Source organism: Natator depressus, chromosome 10, assembly GCF_965152275.1.
Source record: "Natator depressus isolate rNatDep1 chromosome 10, rNatDep2.hap1, whole genome shotgun sequence".
NCBI lineage: Eukaryota > Metazoa > Chordata > Testudines > Cheloniidae > Natator > Natator depressus.
In genome coordinates, this window is record NC_134243.1 from 69,332,028 (window position 1) to 69,358,813 (window position 26,786).

Below are 26,786 nucleotides of genomic sequence, written 5' to 3' on the forward strand. Positions count from 1 at the left end.
CCAAGATGAGTGACCACAGCACATCACTAGGGGGTGATCAAAACCCCTCTGATTCTTGAGCATTATTATGGTGGTTTTATATTGCAGAAAAAGGGTCATATCCCTGCAAAAGGGCAGCCCTCCCAATGTCAACCCTAGCCCCAGCTGTTGAAACAGCTGACCCAAGCCAGGCTTTCATGTCCTCTGCTACAGGCCTGGCTGCAGAGTTGACAATTGTTCAATGGCTTCTCATTTTTAAGAATCATTTAATAAAACAAAAAAATGCAGATCCCTTTTATTAGTGCCACCCTGCCTATTTTAAAGTGACCCCCTGTGTAGGGTGACCATATGTCCTGTATTGGCCAGGACCGTCTCTTTTTTTAAACCATTCTGACTTTTTGGCAAAAGTGGGCATTTCTCCCATTTCCTCTTGCCAGCTTGATCAGTTGGCAAAAGCAAACAGGGCAAATGCCCACTTTTGTCAAAGTGGAGTGCGGCACAGAGTAATGTGCCGGGGGGATGGGGACATGCACTACCACTAGCCTATGCTTGGGGGGGGGGGGGCAGGCAGGGCTCAAGCGAGCGGCGGCAGCCTCGAGCGGCAGGCAGGGCTCAGATGAGTGGCAGGCAGACAGAGCTCAAATGAGCAGCAACCCCAGCCTTGAATGGGGACAGGGGCTCAGGTGAGCAGCTAGGGCCAGCCCATGGAGAGGTGGGGGGGTGCTTGGGCCAGCCCCGTGTGGTGTCCTGTTTTCCCTTTGGGAAATATGGTCACCCTACCCACATGGGACATTCACTCAGCCCATAACAAGATCATCACTGGACATGTTTCTAGGAGCCCGTCCCGTAACCTTCAGCGCAGCTGCACATGTGACCTGATGAGACACAGAGAAGCAAGAAGTCCCTTAAATGGAGCCATCCCCTTTTGATCTGGCAAACTTGAAGAGCTCCATGGCCGCCCTGGCGTCTTCCACAGAGGAGTGGCCCTCTCTGTCAGTCTGTAAAACAAAAGAAGGGCCCCAAGAGTGACGTAGTGCAAGCAAAACCAGCCTGGAAAGATCAAGGTCTCCAGCTGGACATTCCAGGCTTTACTGAGACAACCCTGCTGACAATAAGGCACCCCTCAGCCGTGTATTATGTCTCTGGCTGAGGGATCATTGTGGCATCCAGGCACATACACAACCCAAGGGCAGTATTATACTGGATTGGGAGGGGTCCTATCCTCTCTTCCCTTTGCACCAGGTACCTGCCCCCGAATGGGAATTACACACATGTATCAAGGGGAGAGTAGAACTCATGGTGTCCAGCCGTTCCCCAAAGAGTGGAAAAATCCTGATACTCAGGACTGGGAGGGTGCTTGTTCTGATCATGAGGTGGGATAAAGGAGAGGAGCCTTAGATGCTGCAACATTCCCTGCAGGAACCCTGCACCCCCCTGAAACAGCAACAGACCAGAGTGATTTTACTAAAGGAAAATACAGGGAGGGTGGAGGGAATAGCCAGACAGTCTCTCAGTAGGAGTCTGTGTGCCCTTTAGTATGCAGCATGTGGCCTTCTCGCCCGCTGGTCCTAGGCCCTCCCATCTGCTCGCCTTGGAGCCATCAGCTCCACACTTCTATTTTCCATGCTGGTTTCCAGGGAGGTTAATGCTGACTGCACTGTATCATTTCTGTAATGATACAATTCCAGGCAGAACCATTTCCAGGCAGAGATGCCTGAAGAGAAGGTGCCAGGCTGGGATTGCAAAATGGGACTGGCTCTCAGCAAGCTCAAGCCAGAGCTCAGCGCTCCAGAGTCTCCGCCACAATCTGTAGCGAGCATAGAAATGAGCTCTGTGATTAGCACGTCAGCCCCATAACAACTCCTCTGCAGTCCCTAGAATGCATCACTCATTCGACAGCCAGGCCGAGTGACACTGTGATTATTTTATTACTGTGTTTATAAAGGTGCCAGTTGGTGCAGAGCTGGCTCTTGTTTCTGCCAAGAGCAGAAATCCCGATGAGGCAGGGCAGGATTCCCTCCAGCTGTCCCCACACTAGCTTGATGCCACCCACTGCACAGTAGACACTTGCCCAAAGGTTGTGACTCCTAGGCCTAATTCCAGGGCCCAGCCTGACAGTTCTCCCAGACGTTCACAAACTCCATAGAGCTCCTCCCCAATATTTAATGGTCTTCAGAGTGGTGGCGCCAAAACATGAACGAGGGGTTCTTTCCACAAGGTTTCTCCACCCTCAGTGAGATGTGGGGCAAAACATTCTTCTCTTTCCCAGCACCATCAGTCCCTGCACTACACTCTCCAGCCCTGCACCTCTTCCCCTCCCTGCTACATCTAGGTGGCTTCCATACCCAACATCCATTTTCACAGTGACAGCAGGGGCAGGTGCGTTGTCCTGCAGTCTCTGGCAGTGGGGCGGCTGTTGGGGAGTCAGGGGACTGAGTCTCCCCACTCTGTACAGCAGCAGCTTGGCCCCACTCCTGCTCCTGAGTTGCATCCATGGTGTAGGGACTACATGGGTCCCTCAGGACACAGGAGGGGAGTTCCCCTTGCAGCAAGCACTCAGGGGGCTGAACACTGTAATGAGCAGAGCTGGCCAAGGCATTCTGGGGCTGGTCAGAAACAATTTGTGGTTGGCTACCTCCAAACAGAACCAGTTTCTGCTTGTGACAGTCACAGGCCAGTGCCCAGAGCCGGGCTGAGGATCGGGGGGTGTTTTGCAGGCAAAGGATTGTTAGATCCTTCTTCTCCGGTTTAATGCTGCAGCATGGAACCTGCTTGTCTATTCATTTCATTTGTAGTCATTGGTTTGCATCAGTTTAACATCAGTTGCATTTTCAAACCTCTGCACAAGGAAAAGGACTAGAAATTGTCTGTTTTAAGTTAAAACTGAGATTCTCCTGGACAGGGCCCAAAGGCAACTCTGTTAGCGCGGGTCCCCTGCTTTAGCTCATCAGTGCTATTACTTCCCATGAAGAGAGTTCCAGATGATCACTTCCAGGGCCTGGGGACAGGAATGCTAAGCAATGATTTGCTTATACAAAAGGTGGCCACGACCTGCAGTGCAACCCCCAGACTGTTGCTGGGTGTTCTCATATTTGGTCCAATTCCCACTTACCCCAGCTTGATTCCAAAACCATCAAGGGCTGTGTCTTGGACATGCCCTGAGCTCCTACAGGTCTGTGAACTCTCTTTTACTCTGGGCATTTTTCTGCCATCCTGGTGGCATCTGGGCCTGGGTCTCATCCATCGGGCTGCACGTGTTCTGATCAAGAGGAGAGTGCGCTTTTGGCTCAGAGAGGTGCGTTTCTCCCACAGAGCTGCGCAAGCTTCAGTGTTGTAGCAAGACAGCTCCCAACCAGCTTTCGCTTCTTTTCTACACGGCCTGGAGAATTCTTCCTGTGCTGCTAACGTTCAGCTCTGGGCGCACAGAGGCTGATAGGAGGAACTGGAGTGACCTTGCAGGATGCATTAGTGGTTCTGCCTCCGTTATCCCGCACCTGTGAAGTCCCAAGTCCTCCCAGCTCCCATCGACTTCAGTTCCTGACGTCCACGGGAGCTGAGGGCACTCACTGCATCCCAGGTTTGGGCACTTTCTGAGAGGATCTTGCCATTTTCTCTTATCTGCAGACATTCACATTGTTTAAGTGGCTTGTTTTCATTAGGGAAAGGCTGTTGCTAGGCCACACCAATCCCTCTCATTGGTGAAAATGGTTCCTTGCAACCAATCAGTGGGTCTTTGCTGGAGTTCACACACACCAGCAGCTGAAGTGCTAAGTGACCGGCAGATGTGCCTATTCATTTTTAGCTCACACCTATTGCTTCTGCTGGCCAAGCAGGTTATTAAGGCTCCTGTGATTTTAATTTTTAACTGACTGTAGGTTTTCTGCCTTCAAATTTGCAATCCCAACAGAAACAAGGCGGCCGTTCATGTGGCGAAGGCACAGGGCCAAGACGCAGGACGCCTGGTTCTACCTCTGACTCTGCCACAGACTCCCTGTGTGGCCTTGGCCAACCCACTTAATCTGTGCTTCTGTTCCCCATCTAGAAAGTGGGATTACAAGCCTTTCTTCCTCTGTCTTGTCTATTTAGACAGTAAACTCTTCAGGGAAGGAACTGTCCTTCACTATGTGAAAGGTAGTGAATGTACCTAGCACAATGGAACCTCCAGGGCAGGGGTGGGCAAACTATGGCCCACGGGCTGGATCCAGCCCACCGGATCCAGCCCGCCAGCCGTTTTAAGCTGGCCCTCGAGCTCCCACTGGGGAGCAGGGTCTGGGGCTTGCCCCGCTCTGGCCGGGGAGAAGGGTCGGGGGTCGCTCCACGCGGTTCCCAAAAGCAGTGGCATGGCCCCGCTCTGGCTCCTATGTGTAGGGCTCTGCTCTGCATGCTGCCCCCGCTCCAAGCGCTGCCCCCGCAGCTCCCATTGGCCAGGAACTGTGGCCAATGGGAACTGTAGGGGCGGTGCCTGCGGATGGGGCAGCACGCAGAGCCGCCTGGCTGCGGCTCCACGTAGGAGCTGGAGTGGGGACATGGCCGCTGCTTCCGGGAGCCGCTTGAGGTAAGCGCCACCCGGAGCCTGCACCCTTGAGCCTCTCCCCATGCCCCAACGCCCTGCCCCAGCCCTGATCCCCCTCCCGTCCTCCAAACCCCTTGATCCCAGCCCAGAGCACCCTCCTGCACCCCAAACCCCTCATTCCCAGCCCCACCCTACTCCCCCACCCCCAGCTGGAGCCCGCATCCTACTCCCCACACCCCACCCTGGAGCCCCTTCCCGCACCCTAAATGCCTCATTTCTGGCACCACCCTGGAGCCTGCACCCGCAACCAGAGCCCTCACCCCAAACCCAATTTTGTGAGCATTCATGGCCCGCCATACAATTTCTATTCCCAGATGTGGCCCTCGGGCCAAAAAGTTTGCCCACCCCTGCTCTAGGGGCTACTGTAATAGAAATAGACAGCTCCCATTTCTAGTCTCAGGAATCTGGGGTTGCTGCACTGCGAGGTTTTCTTTGTCCAGCCTTTTAAAGCTAGAACTGTGATAAAAGAAAATCGTATTGAGCATTGTAAAACACTCCAGATCCTCTCCTCACCATCCCCTACTGGAGGCCCCATACAAATAAAACTTTAACAGCTCCACAAGAGCTAGAGTTTACTTGGGTGCATCAGAAAATCCATAGCCCAGCACTTCCATCAGAGGACCAGGAGAGCCAGGGAATCGGAGGCAACAGGTCACTAGTGACAAATCCCGGGAGTTGAGTTTCCCAGCTCAGAGTCAGCACTTGTCTCCCTTTGCTGCTGCTGCTGTTTCAAGCCCCCGCCCCCAAGAATGATCTAGAGTCGACACCTCGCAAAAGCAAGCAAGCAGAGACCTTGCCCCTGCCCCAGAGAGGGTACAGTTAGACATACACAGTGAGCGAAGGATGCAAACAGACAGAGGAGGTAAAAGGGAAAGGAAGCACAAGTGGAACAATAAAATCATGCAGTTACTCAGCAAGGCTGTGATCCTGCAGCGAGCTCTGCACAGACAGACCCCTGCACCAACATGCAGCCTCACTGACTCTAATAATGGGCAAGTCCATACACACACGAGTGTGCAGCTGTAATAGTGGGGCACCGGAGAGGAGCGGAGCTCATTGCAGGACTGGGGATGGAGGCACATGCATATCTTGATGGTTCCATTAACTTCCCCCACATCCAAGCACCTGTGGGAGAGGAAAAGCTGCCAGGAATGTACATAAGGTCAGGGGGATGATCCATTATAGGATTCAAATTGCAAGGTGCCCCTCTTTGAAAAATGTTTAACAGAATTAAAGGGAAAAAAGCTTAATAAGAGAGATGTGAAAGCAGAGCTCAGCTGGAATCGTCACATGTTGCTCCAGGAATGGCTGTTGCTAGACAGAAGTAAATGTCTGTGTGTCACCTCACCTTCTCTCATTGGTTAAAATTCACTTCAGTGACAGGCTCGTCAGTTACCTGCTATTGCAGCTGATTGAAAAGCTAATTTGACCAAAAAAAAAAAAAATTTTTTTTTATAAGAGCCTTGAGTTCGCATTGCTAGGATTCCTGGGCTTCTATTAGTCATTATTCGGGAGTATTTGGATGAAAGCCACTTATTTGCAAATCTTAAAAGTGACATGAAATTTAGCATAATGGATATTCGTCCACACATTCACTACCTGTCATTCTCTTGCTTAAAAAAGTGTTCAGTCATCCAATCAGGGAGCAGAAACACCACCATGTGACTCAGGCGATAGAACAATGCAGATAATAGCTATCTGACGCAAACAGCGATTCATTGACACTTAGGTGAATATTCACGAACATTCTGAGAAACTCCACACTTGCTCTTGAATGAGTCGCTAAGCAGCAAAGGGGCTACATTTGTAAAGCTGTTCATAGCAAATACTCCAGCCTGCCATTCTCCTCCACCAGCCAGACTGGGTCATCAGGAAACCACACCCCTTTCACCAGCTACAGCCCTTTCGACCCGCTAGCCCCGGCATGATTTTCCTCCTTACCTGGATGCTTTTCTTGAGCAGCCTTTCACAAAGGACCTTGAGGGAGACGCGCCTGGAGTTTCCCAGCCCGCTTTCCCTTCTCAGCAGCCGGTCATTGCACGTGTCATAGACCCGGTAATGCCACATGTTTTCTTTCAGTGCTTCAAAGTCATGGCGTAAATCGTGGCCAACCACCAGCTTGTGTCTCAGGATCTGTAAAATCTGGAAAAGGTGGCAGTGAAGCAATGCTCACACCACGAAAAAGCCCCAAAGGCCAAGAGAAGCACCTGACGGTTGGGCCTTACCTGTGTCATCATAGTCAAACTTTCCCAAAGGCCGGGGGACTGTTCAGAACCGGGGCTTTGGGCTTGTTAGAGACGAGGATAGGTGCAGCATGCACCCATCTCTGAAAGACTCGTGCTTGCCGAAGGCTTCTGACATTTTCTGTTTGCCTCACACAGAAACACATGCATTTAAGTGATATTTTCAGAAGCACTCACCGCCCACAATTGGGCCCAGATTACCAAAAAGGGTTCAGCACTCAACAGCACTGAATGAGTGAAAACCTCGGCCCAATTGTGGGTGCTGTGCCCTTTTGAAAACCTGCCCCTTCTCGTATACCTGACACTCAAGACAAATCACAATTGTAAATCTGAACATCACCTACGCTGAGGCATTTTAATGTGCAGCACTTTAGAAATGTTCTTTCAATTCCATTTCTTTAGCGTGTGGTATTTTATTGTTATTTCTGCATTACTTATTTTGCTTAATGTTTCCCCTTTCTTGTCGGTATCTTATTTAAACGCAGTATCAGTCAGAGGGCCTGTAAGTGCTCATATCCATAAGACTTAGTTTGTAGCTTCCTGTATTTCAACTTTGGCCACCACACTACACGGTGAAAACAATTTCCATGACCAGTGTGGGTCTAGAGTAGTGGTTTTCAACGTGGGGTCCACAGACTATGTCTAAGATTTCCAAAGGGGTTTGCAACTCCATTCAAATTTTTTTTACAGATCCGCAATGAAAAAAGGTTGAAAATCGTTGGTCTAGAGTCTTACTTCAAGGTCAACCAGCATTAGGAACTTTTTGTTATATGTTTGTACAGAGCCTAGCACACTGGGGTCTTCATCTAGGACGAGGGCTCCTAGGTGCTACTAGAATACCAATTTATAATCGTCATCATTAACACATAGGATAAGGATCACCAATTGGATCACAGGTTTGCTCTGTGAGGGAGGATCTCTAATTTTGATAAAAATACCTTGTATGCATTTAACATTGAAAACCAAAATCTTTCCAAGCAAAGTATCAATGCCTTAGTGACGGAAAGTCATTACCGTCTGATGGCAGTTTGGTAACCCACATGCAATGAGTCTAGTGGTGTATGACTTGCGGTGTCTGTTCCAGGCTGAGCCAAGCCTGGAACGTAGGGAGAGGATTGGCAATTGAGGAAGGCTGCTTGCCTAGCCTGGGGTTCTACAGAGCGTCATCAGTCCCTCATCCGCAAAGACAGCACATTCACCTACCTTTGTTTACTGTGAGCATTTTCTTTCACGTGCTCCCTGTTCTTTTGTGCCATTTATCTATTTTTTAATCTCTTTTGGATCAGGATCCCATTTTAACTGAACTAATGGAAACACAAGCCACCTTGCTGGCAGCTTCGGCAGTGACCCTAAGCAGCTAAATAACCCACAAGTCACTGCAACCAGGATTATTCTCATTAGCTTTTCTACAGCAGCGACAAAAGAGTGTGTGGCAGCCAGCATCAACTCCTGTTGACGTAGTTACTGTACAAACTAGATAAACATGTCCCCAAACTGGTCAGTCAGCCTCACCACCTCACCAGCTGGGCCCGACCTTTTATAGATTTCAGCTAGAAAACTATATTGGGGGGGGGGAAGTGTTCAGTGACACATTGACACATGCGCTGGACGATGAATCTAGAGCCATGCCATGGTGCCAGTTCCAGGACAGAACTCAGAGAGGAATGCCACTCTCTGCCCAACAAAAGGCCAAGTGTTTCATTTGGACAAGGCTGGATTGTGATTCCTCTTACCTGTTCCCGGGCAACCCTGAATGGTGTGGCCCCTTCCATCTCCACTGGGCGAACTCCGCTCACAGGGGTCCTGAAAGCTGTTACAACACCTTCTGGTCGGATGAATTGGTCATAGACCACGTTGCCATAGTAATCTACGATGCTGCAACGGGCCAATCCATTTTCAGTTCCGAATGGTCCCATGCCCACCATCTCGCAGTCCAGGGCCACGATGTCAGAAGGCTCCACCATCTTCAGCCTGGTTTAAAGATTACACAAAACAGCATGTGCAATAAATCTAAGCAGACTGGGTGTGGATGTGTGTGTGTTACAGTGAGCGTGAGACAGCAAGCCGTGAATGTGCTTCAATTCCTTAGAAAACACACAAGGCATTGCAGGAGCATTTTGTAAAAACACAGTGATTGTTCCACATCCCTCTAGAATCATGTGCAGCAAAAATCACCATTTCACTCTGCCAGAAAGACCCCCCCTCTCTCCCCCATGTCAGAAACACCAGCACTTTTCAGACAAGACGCTCCTCACTGTATAACCCTTTTTCAGTAGCAAGGTAACTGTCTGAGGGAGACTCTTTTTCTATGGGGTCACCCCAATGAACACTGTCCCCACCACCCACACAGTTGCAGCACATTCCCTGACCCCCATGCAGGAGATCCTCTACCGATCATTTATATCAGTGGTCCCCAAACCGTGAGGGATGCCCCCTGAGGGGTGCAGAGGAATGTTTGGGGGGGGCACATGCCAGGACCCAGGCCAGCACCCACAAGGGGCAGGGAGGGAGCGCCACCCAGCCCCACTCTGCCCACAGCCCCCCTCTGCCCAAAGCCCACCCCACCTCCGACCCCAGCTCTGCTCCCAGCCCAGCTCTGCCTTCATTCCCTCTCCGTGCCCAGAGCAGCTCTGCCTCTAGTCCCAGCTCCTATAGCTCCCCCATCCCCAGTTCAGCCACCTCTCTCACCACCAGAGGTTGGTCCAATAACAGACATTGCCTCACCCACCTTGTCTCTAACATCCTGGGACCGACACGGCTACGCCGCCCCGGCCAGTGCACTAGTCCCGGTTTGTAACCCTGCATCAGCCCATCCTAGCCTGTGGAGGACGCCTGACCTTTGCAGGGGAGAGGAGACTCCTTTGCTAGAGGGCCCTTGGCAGGGGAGGGTGGAGGTCGAGTAAGGGTAAGAACGGCATGCCAAAGGCAGCCCGCTGCCATCAGGAGCGAGGACCTTTGGCACGGTGGGAATGCTGCGGGGTTTCAGCGAGAGGCTGCATAGTGCCATTGCCCAACTGGCAGGCCTCGCTCCCCCCAACGGGTTGCTCACACTGCCCACTCCTCCACTATAACACACTGTGACGCATCCCTCCACCGGTTTCTCTTATGGACAGACCTTTAACCGCCTCCTTCCCTCCTAAATTAGTTGTATTATAGTAGCACCGAGGAGCCCTAGTCATGAGGGCCCCATTACGCTAGGCTCTGTACACAGAACAAAAAGACAGTCCCTAATACTGGCTGACCTTGAAATCCTGTCCACCTGAAAAATGGCCCAGCTGTCCTGGGGACAAGCAAAGCATCCTATGGCCTCTCAGAGGAGCTGGGGGTCTGGGGCACAGCTTAGCTCTAACCAATGCATGTTTAGCATTTTTAGGGTAAGCAGAGTTTCTCCTTAAGGAGTTAAATATATGCAATCCGGACAGGAACAAATGCAAAAAGGCCCCACCTGTGAGAGTCAGTGCAGCCAGTCTCCCAGGAAACAAAGGTTTCAATCAGCTAAAGTAGACACTTGTTTCTAGTTGAGTCCTTCCCCCTCCACTACTCTGCTGCACTGCAGACACTGGTTGCTTGGGGATTTTTACAAGAGCAAAGATCATACAGGTTAGAAATGGGAACAGCCTGTTAGCTGATCTTATCTAGACCCAAGCAGGGGCCAGGGCAGAATTGTTTGCCACAGGCGGTTCCCCAGGGTGGTGTTCAGTTCAGACGACAACCTTGAGAGCCGAGCATTCAAGGGACCAGCAGATTGTTTATTGAATCTTGTACAAACAGAGGGAGACACACTGCCTGCCCCAAGGAGTTTATAACCTAGCGTAGGGCCAGCCTTAGATATGCTGCTTTAAGCATTGTTGCCAGCTCTCTCAATTTATTGGTACTTAAAGCTCCAGCTCCCAGAAGCGAGTATGTGAAAATCTCAGCTTTCACTAGAAAAAGTTACTAGCCTTCATGGTTGTGGAGAAGGGTCTCATTTTTGAGCCTCAGCACTCCCTGAAGGCTCAAAAACCACACGGCAAACAGAAATAACCCAAATTAAAAAAAATTGTAACCATTTTTAAGCCAATCCCATGATCTGTGGGTCCTGACCCCTGGTTTTTGAATTTTGGGGGGTTGGCAGTACTACCGATGAGTTAATATACTCTAGCTCGGGCCAACACAAAGGCTACTTATCTCAAGGTGAAGCAGGTCATGCTGGCACCTTTTATCTGTGTGCTGCGCCTCTTTATTGAAAGAGGGAAGCACAACTGCAAGCCTCACTGTAGAGCTCTGTAGGGTGCCGGAGATGACTCTTAAATATCCCCCAGTTGAAATTCTGCTATCTGTTGCCAGGTGAATTAGAGACCCTGTAGTTTCCCAGAGAATCTCTCTCTTCCAGCTCTGGTCTAATTATGCCCAGGTGGAGCCAAGAGCAAGTTGCTAGGGAGACCATGTGCTCTCCAAGTTGTTACCTGGCTACCTGCCTGCACTCTCTCCTGCAGCAGCTACTCTCTGCCTGCAGTCTCTCTCTCATGCACACAGTGACCCTGGGATCTGCATAAACAAACACTTTGGGCTAGATCCTGGCCCTAGTGAAGTTCATGGCAAGACTCCCATTTCATGGGTAGTCACTTTCTTCAGAAGATTGGACTCTTTTCTGTTTTACTCACAAGGTAATGCAATTTCCAATCAGCCTTCTCTGCACTCCGCATCTGTTATACCCCCCACCCCAACCTCATTCATTGTGTGTTTGCACTTTCCCTCCTTGCAGCAAACAGGGTGCAATTAACATTGGGGAGATGACATCAGAACAGGTTTCAAGATAAATCCTCTCCACTGTCCCTTTTTGAAAAGAACGCAAATATAAGTGACGAGCAAATCACTGAGTTTCAAACTAGCTGCATCTCTCCTGCATGCACCTGGGTGATAACGTGGCACCTTTTAGTGCATTACCAGGACAGCCTGTTGGTTGAGGCTCTTAACACCCTTGGAGTCCTGTGATTAATGGTCATTGGTTTAACTGACACACTAATCTTCCACGTCAAACCACAGCCAGACACCTACTCAGTATATTAACTTTGGCAACAGTGGTTACCTTAGCATGCCAAAAACACTGAAACTGAAGTTTGAGTTAACAGATTTTAAAGGAAAACTGCAACGGAGCATTAACTATTTTCCAACCCCATGATGCAATGTAAAACATGGTTAAATCACTAGGATGTCTTAAAGACATCCTAGCTGTTTTTTAAAAATCAAAATAATGGAGGAAGCAGCACCAGCTCAAGGCTGGTGACCTGAACTGAGAAAGGAACACAAGAACCACAGCCAGAGCTAAAAAGGACTGCAGATCTTCACAGCTCTTTTTAGACAAATTCTGTAACATTTTCAAGGGTTTTCTGACTCTTCAGGCTCCCTCTGAATCTTCTGTAGCCAGAGAAGTAAAGGTGGAGGTCAGTGCAGGGTGCATGGTACTGCAGCTCAGATCTTTCTGTCTTGAGAGATGTGTGTTGTAGGGATTTTTAAGGCATCTAAAACCATGTACCAGGCAAACTACTCTAAAAAAAAGTGTCTGAACGTAGCTCTCTTTTTCCTGATGCTGAGTTGTCTGCAAACAGTTTGGTAAAATTATTCATTCTAGTCTGTCACGTTACAGAAGATTTCAGTTTGTGAATAACCTGCTGTAGGCTACTTCTTTCAACTATCTCTGATTATTCACAATTAGTGATGGGTAACTGGTCACCTCAATCATATGGCTGTGTTTGCACATCCTGATTGGACCAAACACTTCTGGCTTGAACAGTGAATTCTTGTATTGACACACAAATCCCTTTGTTGATGTGCAAACACAGGTATTTGCACAAAGAGGAGCCATTTCCCTCCCTATTATGTGAACAAAAATCTATTTGCACAAGTATTTGTGGCAAAGTGAACAAAACCCCTATACCCTGTCACTCCACACCACTGTTCAGATAGTCACAAATCCTGTTTTGCAACATTACTCCCCTCTTCTCATTACTGTGGTTTTCATAGTGGAATTATTTTGATAGCATCCTCCAGGACTCATAAAGTTTCCCAATTCATATAAATGGAGATCCTGAAATATTTGCAGGTATTTATAGCTGCAGTACTGAGCCTGCCTGGTTCACCTTCCATATTCTGATTTAAGTTCATTTTTCTGCACTCATCTAATTCCATCATCAAAATAACTGCAGTTTTCCTTTAAGCAAAGCATTTTTCTGGTAGATGGGAAGGGCAGGCAAAGATGCAGCTTCAGAACACCAACCATAGTGTATTTTAAATAAAATTATCCTACCAAATATGTATGACTCACATAATGATTAGCTTTGGGGAAATAAGGCTGAGCAAGCCTCCTGCCCCTTGCAAAACTCACTTCATTCTTATGACATTTGATCAAGGCAGTTTGTTTTGTTTTATGAGCATCAGTGGCTGTAATTCTGGCAAGATGCTCCTTCTCTTTTGAGCGCAGGCATGATTTGTGAGAACCAGCTTCATTCTGCAAGGTGAAGAAGGCTAGGGTGTGGGAAGCACTTCCTCCCAGAATAAGTGTGGAGTCTCTTTAAACACCTTTTATTGGTTTGTTCTGCCCTTGAGGTAGAACAGCTGAAAATACTTAGCACTTCTTGGGTCCTTCTCATCTTCAGAACACGCAGTAGCCCTGAAACAGGAGGCCACCAAACATTGCAAAGGCTGGGATATTTCTACTATACACTCACACTCCTGAAGCTTGGGGGGAAGGGGTGTCACACCACTCTAGGGAGTGGAAAGCCATAGTAAACAGAGGAAAGGGCAACTGTAAAACCAGGTACTGGCAGGTGTAGGATTTGAACCTAAATCGATTCATGCGTTCTGACCTGACTTGATTTCAAGGCACCCGTGTTCCTTTAACATGCAGAAGCACCAGGCTTTAGATGTCACCATCTTTAACTAACAGGAGTCACCACTGCTGCTTCTCAGTAATGGAGAAGTACTAGGTATAGGGCAACCTTCCCTAGTGCAGCCCAATCAGAAGATCCTTCAACAGCTGATACTACTGCTCAGTATCTCTCTCTCCCCATTATAATGTCTGAGTCAGAGGAACATACCAGGAACAATTGTGTTGAATCTTTTATGGCTGTGGCCAAGAAACTTGTGGGCAATGGGATCCTCTCCCAAGCAACCTTCAGAAAATACATTTATTTGGTGCATTCTTACCTTCTAAAGGTGGGGAATCCACTGTAAAGTTGTCTTGAGGATAGGATCAGGTCCTAGGTGTTTGGGACAGGGCATACACCAAGGAGCACTCAGAACAGCTGAGGTCAGAGGCAGGGAATTCCCTCCCCAGAGGCCCACCTTTGAACAGCATTTTAAATGAAGGTTGTTATTGATTTGATCCCTACATAGAAAGTGACTTGTGTTAGGAGACCTGTTTGCAATCAGTTTTTACAGTCTGTGCACATCAGGCAGTGCCTGGATTGGTGACTGTCAAATGCTCTGAAATCTCCCTCCTTACCCCAGCCTGGCCCAATCAAGACACACCCAGGTTTTCACCAGTGAGTTTCACAGATTGACAAATATATTATATAAATATTTCATTGTAAACCTCTAGCATCACACTACACACTTTACACTCTTTCTAGAGAGATACAGAGTTGAGACTCTGAGTTTTGTTTGTTCATCACAACCCTGATACCTGGGACAGGAAGCTCCTCACTCAAGAGGCTATGAAGTTGGGTTCTGAATTTCCTCCAGTTTTATTGTTGCAGTCGGGCCACATTAAACCACCAAGGGGTGAACTGAATGAGGGAAACCTCACACTTTCTCTCAGCCTGTGAGACTGCACATTCAGGAAGACTGTAGTGCAGCACTTTCATTGGGCGCATCCTCAAAGCAAAGGCTAGAATCTTTTTTCCTACTGGTCCGCGTAGACTGTGGGGACAAGTATGAAACTGACAGGAAGACCCCAAGACAGGACCATCTGCCTTCTCCTTGGCCTGTTACTACAGAAAGTATGTACAGGCATGCTTCTCTTCAAACACAGCATCGCTAAGCAGAAAGGAGTGTGATCCAAGGCAAGGTGGCTGGTTCCCACCCTCTATATTCAAACTGCCCCAGAAGGAAACAAAACCAGTGACAGAAGAATAAAGGAAGCCATCAGCCACAGAGCACTATACCACAGCTGAAAGGTTTTACGTACTTCTAACCAATGGTCATCCTGGTACCCCTTCCTCCTCCCACAAAACAATTAAACATTTTGGGGGAGGAGAACAAAAGTCAACTTCTCTTAGCATTGAGCAGCCTCAGCACCATGGTTGTCACTGGCCCACACAGGCTATGGTATGAACTGGCCTTAGGATATTGCATATAGACAGAGCTTTCTGACTGGCAATGGCTGAATAAAACCCAGTTAACTGCACAACTCTGGCTTATTTCTATGGGTGGGTTTCATCTGTAACAATGATAGGGCTCCAGGCAGAGCAGTTCCACAATCAGTGCACTTGGAGATAGTTAAAGTTACTCAGCCTTATGCATAACACAATCACCTGAGGCAGGTTAGAATGGAGGTAAATGCACTGTCTGGGATTTCCTGGTGGTTAATTCAGAGTCCCCACCACGAAGACTAGTTCTAGCTCTGCCAGAGAAACATTTAGCCTTTTAAACCATACAGCTGATTGCTATCACAGAAATCAGATTTGAAGCATTTCCCACTCCTCTGATCCTTTCACTTAACCCATGAAGAGTCAGTGATGCAGGCTCAAAGCTCAGCGGTATGCATACAAAGGTCATATAAAACTTAGAAACATAGGCACATGAAGGAAGGTTGGGGCAGAGGAGAGTGCATGTCACGTTTCTATATGGCAGCATGGCATTAACCTTTGTTAGAACCTGCTGAGTGGATATCCCACTGCATCATTTCAAAGTGCAGTTGCCCATTAACTCAGAGCCAAAATTGATTAGGAGGCAGGGTCAGCCCTGCCCGACATGGTCCCAGCTCTGCGTGATGTACATATACTGCAAGGAGTGCAACATTTCCCCTGGGAAGGGGAGTGTGCAGCTTTCCCCATCTCTGGGAGGACATAAGGAGAGATCCCAAATACAGACCCCAGGGGCAACACACAGAGACTGTGGTGGAGCCCCAGGATCGCCCTGAATTTAAAGTCCCAGAGTTCCAAACAGAGTGGAAGGATGGTCTGAGCACACAGGCGGGGCAAGATGACATTGCCATCACACATCCATCCTGTTAAAGTGTGGTGGGACATAAAGGGCAGCCTAGAGAAATAATCTTTATATCTGCCCAGGTGGTTTACATCTGATAGAATCAGCACAGGAGCATGGGTGGGGAGTACGGAAAGGAGCCAGGCCTGTCATAGATTTTAATCCAGGAGCCACAAGTTGTGCAAAGAGGGGCCAAGTCTGCTTTCTGTCAAGTCAAACCCACTGCGAAGCTGCCTGAAAAGCAGGACATTGCATTTGATCCAGACTTGGATCTCAGGGCCCCATTATTTGTTGCTTTACAGCCACACAAAGCCCAGTGTACATTACAGCGGCCCTGTGCTCTACGGGAGAGTCAGGCGGCCCATGCCACTGCTGTCCCAGGAGTTTAGGGAGCACAAAAATGGTTTAGAGCCACCTTGGTCTCCCTCCAGTATTGCACTTGGGACTGAAATGGAACAACTGAGAATTAGGGCCTAAGGGCCTCATGGGGTCCCAGAGCCTAGGCTCCAGCCTGAGCCCATACATCTACTCTGCCATTTTCTAGGCCCCCGGGCCTGAGTAGGTTGACATGGGCCAGCCATATGGGTTTTACTGCAGTGTAGAAACACCTCGTGTCATCTCACTGCAGTGTAGAAACACCTCATGTCATCTCTGGTCACAGAACTGGGAATGTCAGCTGCATTTTGACCCTGACATTGAGAAACAAGCATAATCACACTTCCTTTGCCATCGGTCAAAGGGCCTTTTGGCAGGGCTCTAACAAGATAAACAGCTGCCTGCAACCTTCCAGGCAAGCTAATCTGTGGTGGTAATTAGGAAGCAAGGTCCCAGAACTTCTCTTTAGTCAACAGCACTCCATGCCACTGAGGGTCTGCACCTGCTGCCCTCCTACCCCTCCCTCTTTCTGCATCTACTACACAACCAAGACTCCCCACATCATGCTTTGCAGTGTAACTGGTCCCCTGGTGGCCATCAATGCAGGCTCCATAGCAGCCAAAGAAGGGCAGAGATGTGCTTCACATTTCATCTTAGTTCTCCCTAGTGTTCAAACATGGGAGGGGCATTATAGGGCACTGGCAGGTGAGAAGTGGGGAGGTGGGGGGGGGGGTTGGGTTAATTTCCCTCTCTTACTAACACTTCAAGTTAATGAAGCTGAAAGTATTTAAAGTCTTATTTTCTCATCCTACATTTGCTTTTTGTCCAGCTTGGGCCACACAGTTGGATTGATCAGTGTCATTTTCAGGCTCTCATACACCACCACCAAGCTGCAATGTTGGGGGAGCAAAGTTTAAGTAGGAGCCGACAGCTATTCTCGGTTTAAAATCCGAAGGTGTGACAATGTCTCTATTGGGAGGAAAAACCATCAAGGAGAAGATGGAGACTGAGCATTTCATTTGCAGACTATATTCAGGTCCTTGGGCCAGTACTGGTCCTCCATGTAGTGGTCTGTGCAGCTGTCCGTAGGAGTGTGAGGGGGACTGGAGGGGTGGCAGCTGGCAAGCTCCTGCTCCCACTGGACCTCCACCAGTCTGTAAAGCTCCATGGAAGTCCGAGCATCCTCCACCGACGAGTGTCCCTTCTGGCCTACCTGAGGGCAAAGAGAAAAGGCCATGCTAGAGGAGAGGGCTGGTGAAGGCCCCAGAGCCAAGCTCCCAGCAAAACTTGCTGTTGATCCGTTGGATAAGCGGTGTTTGGATCAGATTCTGTTGGGCTTTGAACACACCAAAGGCCTCCATCTTGCAATCAGATCTGCACATCAGTCTGTTTGAAGTACTTTCTGCCCTGCCCCCCCACCACAGTATCTGTGGCCCAGAGGTATTGAAGTCAATGGGAGCAAGATGCCTAAATACCTTTGAGCCTGAACACCTCAAAAATCTTTAATGGATTTACTCTCCCACCTTGGTGGTGCAGGGCAGTGCTATCATCCCCTTTTTACAGATGGGGAACAGAGGGTCACAGAGACTAAATGACTTGCCCAAGGTCACATAGGAAATCTGTGATGAAGCAGGGAATTGAACCCAGGTCTCTCACATTCCAACTTGTACCCTAACCAATAGGCCATCCTGCCTCTCACATGCAGACTCTTATGCCCACATGGTTTCCCGTTGGGTCTGCCCACACAGATCCAATTGCAGCCTTAACCCCTTCACTGCTGAGATGGCTAAGAACTCCCCAAATCCTGCTCTCCATTCCCAGAAGGCCCCTTACCTGAATCCTTTTGTGAAGCAGCTGCCTTGCCAGGCTCTTGAGAGAGGCACTGGCTTTCACAGGGAGTCCTGCCTTCCGGTTCAGCAAAGGGATTCGACTGGTGTCTCGAGTCCGGCTTCTGGGGTGAAAATATTTCAGGGCTCGGAAGTCATTGTGGATGGCATGTCCCACCACAATCTTGTCTTTCAAGATCTTCAAGATCTGGAAGTGTCAGAGGTTGTTAGTTGGGCATCACAGTGGGAGTAAAAGAGGGACTTAGAAGTCCTTCCTTGCACTGATTTTGGTTTCTCCCGCTCTATCTAACCCCACAACTAGTCATACCTCTCTGATGTCACAGACCCCAACTGCCCAGTGATAGCTATTCAATCACAATCAATGAAGAAGCAGGGCTACGTGTCCCAGAGAAGGCCAGTTCCAAAGCATCCTCTGGTTTCAGGGCAGGCTGGAAATTTGGGGAAGGGGGAGAAAAGTGGGGGGGGGGGGGGAGGAGGGAGATGCACAGAGATACAGAATCTCTCACCTCAAGGCTGACACACAGCAAGCCAGCTTCAGAGCAAGGATTAGAAACTAGGAGTTCCTGGCTCCTAGTCCTACATTCATGTCTCTAGGCCATGCTGCTTTTCTAATATCTCCTGGGAAAGCCTGGAAGGAGAGGGGGGTGGGTGACAGACTCTGGTTGTTTGCATGCCACCTGCCAGTGGGTCTTAGAACAGTGACAGCCTTGGATCTTGGCAGAGCAGTGCCCTGACAGCTGCCCAAAGATGGGATAAAATCTAGCCCTTGTTCAGACTGTACAGATATGCACACCACGCCTCTTGTTTACCTCTCTCTGTGCAGCACTGAATGGGGTAGCATTCTGCATGTGTTGCTTGGTGATCCCACTCCAGCGAGTCCTGTAGTCCACGATGGGAAGCTCTGGCCGGATGTATTTGTCATAGATTACATCTCCGTTGTAGTTCACCACCGTGCATCGCGCCAGCTCACTCAGCTTCCCGCCAGGGCCTGTGCCCACCATCTCACAATCAATGGCCACACATTTCCCAGGTCTCTGCAGCGAGCGGGACAAGGAAGCTCTGCCTGAGTTGGAGCTGCCAGGCAAAGGTAACCTGCTCTCCGAGTCTTGAGAAAGTGAAAGGGAGCATTGCCCACCTGCGCCCTCCGAAGGGAGTGGCAGAGACTGCATCAGAGCCCGCTTCAGCTTTGTGAGCTTTACATGGACTTCCCCCCCAGACTGATTTTTCTCAAGAGATACAGCCTTGCTGGCTGGCTGGCCACATCTGCTGGCTTCCCTGTTTAGCAGGCCCTCTTTGGACACCGTGAACGCCATTGGCTCAGTCCCGTGTCCCAGTGTGGGTCTCAACAGTCCCCTCTGCTCCAGCAGAGCCCTGTGCGCCATAAACCGCTGGTGCTTCCGACTCTTCTTTTTATTCTGGCTCTGCAGCAAGCCACGATCTTCCACATCTGCTCTGTGAGCCAGGTGGGCTTTGGTGCGAGGGCAGCACAGGTCCCTTCTGGAGTTGGAGTACCCAAGAAATCGGCCATCGGCACCTTTCTGCCCCACCTCACACACCTTCACTGTGCTCGCAACACCTGGCGTTAGACCCTGGCCAGAAGGCATCCTACCAAAGATACCCACAACACAGGGTTAGTCAGTGCCTGGTAAGTAGAGATGCTCCTCACCTGGATTTGAAAGGGATTATCCCATTCCCACAGCTGAGTTGAGATAGCACATGATGTGCCCACTTGGGGTTTATCGCATGCAGTCTTGTTGTAGCCACGTCAGTCCCAGAATATTAGCGAGACAAGGTGGGTAAGGTCATATCTTTTACTGGACCAATCTCTGTGGGTGACAGAGACACGCTTACAAACTACGCAGAACTCTGCTTCAGGTCACAGGGTTTACCATAGCTGGTCACCCAGTCAGGCCTTGTTAGGGCAGGGCGGGGCCCATGGTCCAGAGCGCAGGAAGAGCCTGCGGCAGTCATAACGCGGGCCTGGGGGGGGGGGGGGCAGCATCACCCCAGGCAAAGTGGAGTAATACGGCCACGAGAGGGTAAGGGGGTGGGGGGTTATGAGCTAGCACGACCACAGCTGGCGCTTATCCCAATCCCACGGCTTGGCTCCGCGGTGCCAGCTCTGGCCTGGGACGGAAGGACTCAAACAGGAATAGCAGGAGAGAGATCATGTGCTTACGAGCCCCTCTGCCCCCTACCTGGGTCCCCCTCCTTCTGCCCAGCCCTCCCGACTGGGTCGCTCCCTGTCCCCAGCCGGCCCCCCGCATCTCTTACCCAGCGAGCCGGCTGCCCACACGTGGCTTTCCCGGAAGCAGCTGCTGCAATGGCTCCCACATGCCCGGGCAAGTCCTGCCGCCACGCTCCGCCCCCCCGCCGCCTATTGGCTCAGCGGGCACGGGGCGGGATGCGATTTGCATGAAGGGGCGGGGCCGGCCTATTTGCTCCTGCCTGAGTTGTTTCCTAGCGCGCTGGGCAGGTTCCCTGAGCGCCCTTCCCCGGGGCGTCTGGGCGTCTGTCTCGGGCAAGGGCTCCAGTTGGATCGGAGCGTTGGGGACCAGGTAGGCGCGGCAGCCCCTTGGGCCTGGGGTCCCTGCCCACCTGCGGGCAAGGCCCTGGCCGCGAGAGGGCTGGGTGGCCGGGTTATATTGCCCCACACACTCTGCTGCACCTCTGCAGGGAATATTCCCCGGGGCTCTGCTGCAGATTCCCCTGCACGCAGCAGTCTGGCCCCGTTGCCCTTTGGGGAGCACTGGTGGTAGGGCTCTCATTTATCCTTGTGGCATAGTGAAGCTGTGGGGAGAGCAGAAAGCAGCAGATATCTTATCCCAGCAGAGGCATGATGCTCAGGGTTAATTGTATTACAGTAAAAAGAAAAGGAGGACTTGTGGCACCTTAGAGACTAACACATTTATTGGAGCATAAGCTTTCGTGAGCTACAGCTCACTGCATCCGATGAAGTGAGCTGTAGCTCATGAAAGCTTATGCTCAAATAAATTTGTTAGTCTCTAAGGTGCCACAAGTCCTCCTTTTCTTTTTGCGGATACAGACTAACACGGCTGCTACTTTGAAACCTGTATTACAGTACTATTCCCGAGAGTTGCAGCAACACCCACAACCATGGCTGCTATATTCTAGGTAGGGCTGCACCACCTCTGAGGTACAAAAAACTGGGCACCCCCCCCAGGGTTAATCATGAGCCTATAAAACTGGACAGCTGGCAGCATATACCAAGCCCCCTCACAGAATTCCCAGGACAGCCACCTCATGGCAATCCTCGTGCTGCATACACACAGAATAAAATGCGGGACCCTGGCCCAATGAGCTTGCACTTTTGTCTACATGACGTATAAGATTAATGTGGATTTAAACTGATGTCGTTCTACTGGTGTGACACACACACATGTGAACTCTTAGTCCAATAGTCCAGCACATTTTCCAGTCTGGTTTATGTCACTTGGGCAGAGGTTTAAGTTGAACTAAAAAAGCCACTCGTACTGGAAGAAGATTACAACATATGAGGATATAATCATAAGAATAACAGGGAGGTTATACTGGTATAACTATATCATTTTAACTACACCAGTATAACTGGTCAAACTTCCTTGTGTAGACAAGCCCATTCTGCTCTATTTTGTATTTATACCGTGCCCATCACCATGGGATTTGGGTTCCTGGTGGCATCTCCTTCAGAAAGAGACCTAGAGATCACCTAAAATGAATGCAGAGTTTAGTCTCCCCTGTGTGAACTGGGCCAAACGTTGTTCTAACAGCTGCCCCAAGGTAGTCACGATCCAAGAGTATGTGGGGCCTTAGCGCTGCTCAGGACTGTCAGATTAGTCCAAAGCAGACCTGGGCGAAGTTGAGCTCGGCTCGTAGTCTGATGCCCAGGTTGTTTGGAGCGCAGAGCTTTCTGAGCAGGCCAGCATTCTCCTGCAACACGAAATCTGCTTGCTCCAAAGGAACGGGTCCCAGTGTACCGTGTGGACAGTGAACGTCACTCTCTGATATTTGACCATAAGGGCTGGTATCTCGTCTAACACATAGGCCCGGGGGAGTCACAGGCAGGTTTAAGCCAGTAGCTTGCATCATTTATTTTGTAATACAATTCAAGACAATGGTCTTTTACTGGTATGACAAGCTATAACAAGTGTCACCAAGTGTTACAGGGACAGAAACATCTATGGGTCACTGAGACTGTGAGTGCTTTCTTTTCTCCTTGTCACCATGTGGGTGGATTTCACGGATACCCCAGGGTCATTAGAGCAGCAGTGGTTCCATTTCACATCCAGCGTTTCTGATTTCCTTTTATGTACTTATGCAGTGATCTCTTATGCCCAGGAGAGGGCGCTTCATAGAACTCCTCTCCTTCATCTGTTCCTTCCTCTGCTGGCTTGTTTCTGTCCCCAGGAAAGGTCGTCACAAGCAAGTTCTTGTCTTTGCAAGGATTCTGCTTTTTACTCCCACTTTATGGTGGCTGAGATGGATTTACCCCAGTGGTAACAAAGAACTGAACTTTCACCACAGGGAAGAACTTTAGGCATCAAAGGACTATAATGAAACCGCCCACCAAGCACAGAGAATGGGTCACACTAATCATATTAGCCTTTGGCTGCTAGCCACCAGGGTGGGGTTGCCAGATGCTCATCAGTTTGCACCTCAGCAGGCCACCCAGATCTCACTGTTGCATTAGACACGGTACACAGGTAATTTAGAACTCCTTCAACTAGGCACAGATGTTTTCTCCTGTACTCACCTGACTGTCTTATGCCACTAAATGTAGATTAATGAGCGCACATGAGGGGATTTGACAGGCTGTTGAATTGAGCCCACAATATTGCTGAACTGGTTTGTCAGGATTAAAATAGTAGGGAAACTGTGGGCTAGGGTTGAGGGGCGGTGGTGGAGGAGAGGGAGCATGTATGTGTGGTGGAGATGGGAGTAGCAGGGGGTGCTGCAGGTCAGGACTGGGCTGCATCAGCAGAGCTATGTTGCATCTTCCCCTGTGGACAGGCAGTGGTTCAGGTAAGAAATAATAAAATGCCCCACAGCCCCAAAGGCCTTTAGCCAACACACCTTTGGACATACCCAGACCTTTGCCATCTGCTTGTCCTTTGCTAACTGATGGCCTGAAAGCAGAGCCAGCTTAGTGAGTTAACAGACTCCCCAGTGCTGAAGGCAGGCTCGCTTCATGTGCATCTGAGGCCAGCCCTGGGATACTTCTATTCTGAAGATAGCAGGTCTGCCAGCTGAAAAGGAACGCTGGGTGGGAGCTGTCACAGCCATAAGCCCTCTTTGCACGCTTTGCAGCACCCCAAAATCTTAGCCATGCCCAAAAGGGCAGGAGTGACCCTTTAACAGGAAGTGTGTGGATTTATAAAAGGACTCGGTGCTTCACTCAGACCCCAAAGACCAGGGTCTGGCCCGCTCTCAACATGCTGTCAGGCCACCAGGAGGACTTTCATTAACAGCTCTGCCTGTTTCTGATTAATTGGAAATTTGCTCGCATTGTGTGTTATTCCCCCTCCTCACTCCCTGTCTTCCATTCACAAGGCAAAGGGCCCTGGCCATGTATGGTGAGTTCGCATTAGTGTCGATGCAATTCTCGTGTAGCCGGTGTGAGGAAGACGAAGAGAGACAGCACAGGTGCTTGCAAACGTCAGATAGGAAATCCTGAGTGGGAATTGCTGGTAACCCTTCAACTGAAGAACCCTGAACGGCTCCTCCACACACTTTCAGCTAACCACCCTGAACCCGCTGAGGCTGCGTCTTCCTCTGCTGCAGTATCTGTTTCTTCTAGCCGCACTGCAGTATCTGTCCATCTACAGTATCTGTCAAACAGCAGCATCTCCCACTCGATCGCTGCCTTATGAATCAAGACAAAAGGGAGAGAGCCCAGCATCATGCGACAGCCTGTTGCATTGCTTATGTTGTTCCTGCGCTGTTGGGGCTCTCAGACGCTGCTTCGGAGTGCTCTAAAGGCCACAACTCCTGCCTTAGCTACATCAGACAGTTACTGTATTCCTTTATTTGCCACTCAGGGCTCCCTACCTCCCCGCCCGCTCACCCCTTATTAACAATGGCAGCTTCTGCTCTCAGCCTCTCCCTGCATACAATCCATGTCAGAGAGAGACCGTAATTTGCACTCTCCTCCGGTGCAAATAAGATTTCTAATAGGGACAGATGCCTGCTGGGGGCTCTCAGAAAGGAACAGCTATTGAAATGGAATTGTTTGCTGTGGGATGCCAGGTCTTGGTGTGAGGCAGACAGGCCCAGGGGCTGGAGGGGGGTGGGCAGGGCTGTGTACACTGGTGAATTTGGGGCTATTTTTGGTGGGGGCTGGGGTTGCCAGTTATTTAACTATAGAACCCAGAGGAGCTGGCAGGGCTGGTAGAACAAGGACTCCAAATAGCCACCTCTTCCCACAAGTGTAAAGAACAAGGGTAATGGCCAGGACAGTCCCAGGAAAGGGACCTGAATTCAGTGCAGCTGGCTGGAAATTGCTCCATTCTTTCCATGAAACATTCTGAACAAAACGAGAAAAAAGGGTGTTGTGTGCCGAAATACTTTGTGGAGTTTTTCTGACTAAATGAAAACAAAAATCAACTGGGTCTCCTCCCTCTCCACCCACACGCCTGTTTCTTTCCTTTTTTCCCAGCTGGAAAAGGTGGGGGGAAGGGTACCAAAAATAATTGCGGGTTTTCATTGAAAAACCAAAAAAATTTGACTGCAAAAAAGCTTTCAGTGAAAATGTCCATTGCAGGCAAACAAACACCACAACCATTTTTTGGTTGGGAAAAAGGTTTAGATAAAAGATGCCAATCAGTTCCGACACGGACCCCAGAGTGTTTGTGTGTTTCCTTGATCCCACCTGGCATCCTCCCACTTCTTTATTCCCTTCTCTACTCCTTCCATCCCCTGCTTGGTCTCTCCTTCCCAGCTAACACTCCTTTTCTGTCTCCTCTCCATTCTTCTCTGGAAAGCAACATCTCTTTTCCTCTCCTTCCTCCGTGCCCTCTTGTCTACCCCCCCCCCCGCCCCCCCCAGCTAGCTTCGGTTTCCTTGCGCCCCTCGGTTTTCACTGCTCTCTGTTAACTCTTCCCCCACTCTTCCCATATTCTCCCTCTCACCTTGGTCTTTCCCTCCATTCCTCCCAAAGAAACAAAGGGGCAGACCCATCCTATTACAGTAAAGGGCAGCATTTTGCCTGTGACTCAGACTGTGAGCTCCTTGGGGCAAGGATCATGCACTGTTGGGAAAGTGTAGGGTACATTGGGGGTGCTACCAGTAATAAACAGAGTAGTAATACCCCGCCCCACCACACACACACACACACACACACACACACACACACTCACACACTGTGATCAGCATTGAGCTGTGGCTGGGGAAGCATCTGTTCCATGTTTAACCTAACAAAACAAAAGCTGCAGGGAGATACGGCTTGTTCTCTATAAATATACCAGAGGGATAAACACCAGGGAGTGAGTGGAATTAAGGCCAATGTTGGCACAAGAACAAATGGCTATAAACTGGCGATAATAAATTTAGACTTGAAATTAGGTGAACCATTAGAGGAGTGCAGTTCTGGAACAGCCTTCCCGGGGCAGTAGTGGGAGCAAAAACCTGAACCTGTTCATAGGTGCTAGAGGCTTCATGTGGTTTCCATTATATCCAGGGTTTACAGTTTGATTCAGTGACTCTCAGCACCCCCGCTATAAAAAGTAATCCAGCAGCCCTGTACCTGTTTTAAGACTGATCTTGATAAGTTTATGGAAGGGGTGGTACAGTGAGATTGCCGACAATGGCATATGGCCCATCCATGACTGCTATTAGCAAATCTCTCCAACTGCTGGAGACAGGACACTAGATAGGGAGGGCTCTGAGTTACTACAGAGAATTCTTTCCCAGGTGTCTGCCTGGTGAGTCTTGCCGACATGCTCAGGGTCTAACTGATTACCAGATTTGGGGTCAGGAAGGAATTTTTACCCCGTCAGATTGGTAGAGACCCTGGGTGGTTTTTCACCTTCCTGTGCGGCATGAAGTACAGGTGTGTTGCTGGTTTGAACTAGAGTAAATGGTGGAACCTTGTAACTTGATCAAGATTTGAGGACTTCAGTAACACAGCCAGAGATTATGGGCCTATTACAGGAGAGGGTGGGCGAGGTTCTGTGGCCTGCAATGTGCAGGAGGTCAGACTAGATGCTCATGATGGTCCCTTCTGGTCTTAGAGTCTATGAGTCTGTACATACACAGAAGTGCTGCAATTCAGTGAGCTGGGTCAGAAGCCACCTGGCCCAAGATCTTTCAGCAAGGCCAATTTGCTATTGCTTAGCATGTTGGCAGACGAACCTGTCTGCCTCTCTTGTCCTGGGAGCAGTGTGGTGGAGGGAGTGGAGCGCCTTTCTTTTCCCTATTTCTTAGTCATAAAGACTTTGTCTCACCTAGAGGATGGTAGATTCTCTATTGCTTAAAGCCTTTAAAGACTGGATGTCTTTCAAAAAGCTCAACCAGAAGTGATGGGCTTGATGCAGCGGTCACTGGTGAGGATTTATGGCCTAATTGGTGCAGGAGGTCAGACTAGAT

At 49.7% G+C, this 26,786-nt stretch overlaps 2 protein-coding genes across 4 annotated transcripts; both read right to left on the reverse strand.

Moving 5' to 3' along the window:
- Positions 1-541: 541 nt before the first annotated feature.
- ISG20 (interferon stimulated exonuclease gene 20) lies at positions 542-20,522 on the reverse strand. Of its 2 annotated transcripts, none has more exons than XM_074964813.1 (4): positions 20,478-20,522; positions 8,529-8,766; positions 6,494-6,694; positions 542-977 (listed from the first exon to the last, which is right to left on the reverse strand). In XM_074964813.1, the coding sequence occupies exons 2-4, from the start codon at positions 8,757-8,759 to the stop codon at positions 885-887; spliced, it is 525 nt and encodes a 174-aa protein (XP_074820914.1). In that variant the 5' UTR covers positions 8,760-8,766; positions 20,478-20,522; the 3' UTR covers positions 542-884. The 2 variants fall into 2 exon arrangements, with proteins under 2 accessions (XP_074820914.1, XP_074820913.1); XM_074964812.1 differs by lacking the exon at positions 20,478-20,522 and adding an exon at positions 17,169-17,355.
- On the reverse strand, positions 17,262-20,620 carry AEN (apoptosis enhancing nuclease). 2 transcript variants are annotated; one of them, XM_074964810.1, is made up of 4 exons: positions 20,478-20,620; positions 19,013-19,808; positions 18,190-18,390; positions 17,262-17,569 (listed from the first exon to the last, which is right to left on the reverse strand). In XM_074964810.1, exons 1-4 carry the CDS (start codon positions 20,618-20,620, stop codon positions 17,372-17,374), a joined length of 1,338 nt encoding a protein of 445 aa, XP_074820911.1. In that variant the 3' UTR covers positions 17,262-17,371. The 2 variants fall into 2 exon arrangements, with proteins under 2 accessions (XP_074820911.1, XP_074820912.1); XM_074964811.1 differs by having other exon boundaries at positions 19,013-20,029; positions 20,478-20,535.
- Between the last annotated feature and the right edge of the window lie 6,166 nt (positions 20,621-26,786).

What these genes read in the sequence shown, in the direction of transcription:
- ISG20 (XM_074964812.1), bottom strand. Translation starts at nt 17,218, where the DNA reads ATGACACTGATCAATCCAACTGTGTGGCCCAAGCTGGACAAAAAGCAA. An exon ending in AAGCTGGACAAAAAGCAAAT is followed by an intron (nt 8,767 to 17,168) that starts GTAGGATGAGAA and finishes TCTTTAAACCAG; the next exon opens with GCTGAAGATGGTGGAGCCTT. An exon ending in TCAGGGTTGCCCGGGAACAG is followed by an intron (nt 6,695 to 8,528) that starts GTAAGAGGAATC and finishes CACCTTTTCCAG; the next exon opens with ATTTTACAGATCCTGAGACA.
- AEN (XM_074964810.1), bottom strand. Translation starts at nt 20,620, where the DNA reads ATGCAAATCGCATCCCGCCCCGTGCCCGCTGAGCCAATAGGCGGCGGG. An exon ending in GTGGGCAGCCGGCTCGCTGG is followed by an intron (nt 19,809 to 20,477) that starts GTAAGAGATGCG and finishes TATCTTTGGTAG; the next exon opens with GATGCCTTCTGGCCAGGGTC. An exon ending in TGCTTCACAAAAGGATTCAG is followed by an intron (nt 17,570 to 18,189) that starts GTAAGGGGCCTT and finishes CTTTGCCCTCAG; the next exon opens with GTAGGCCAGAAGGGACACTC.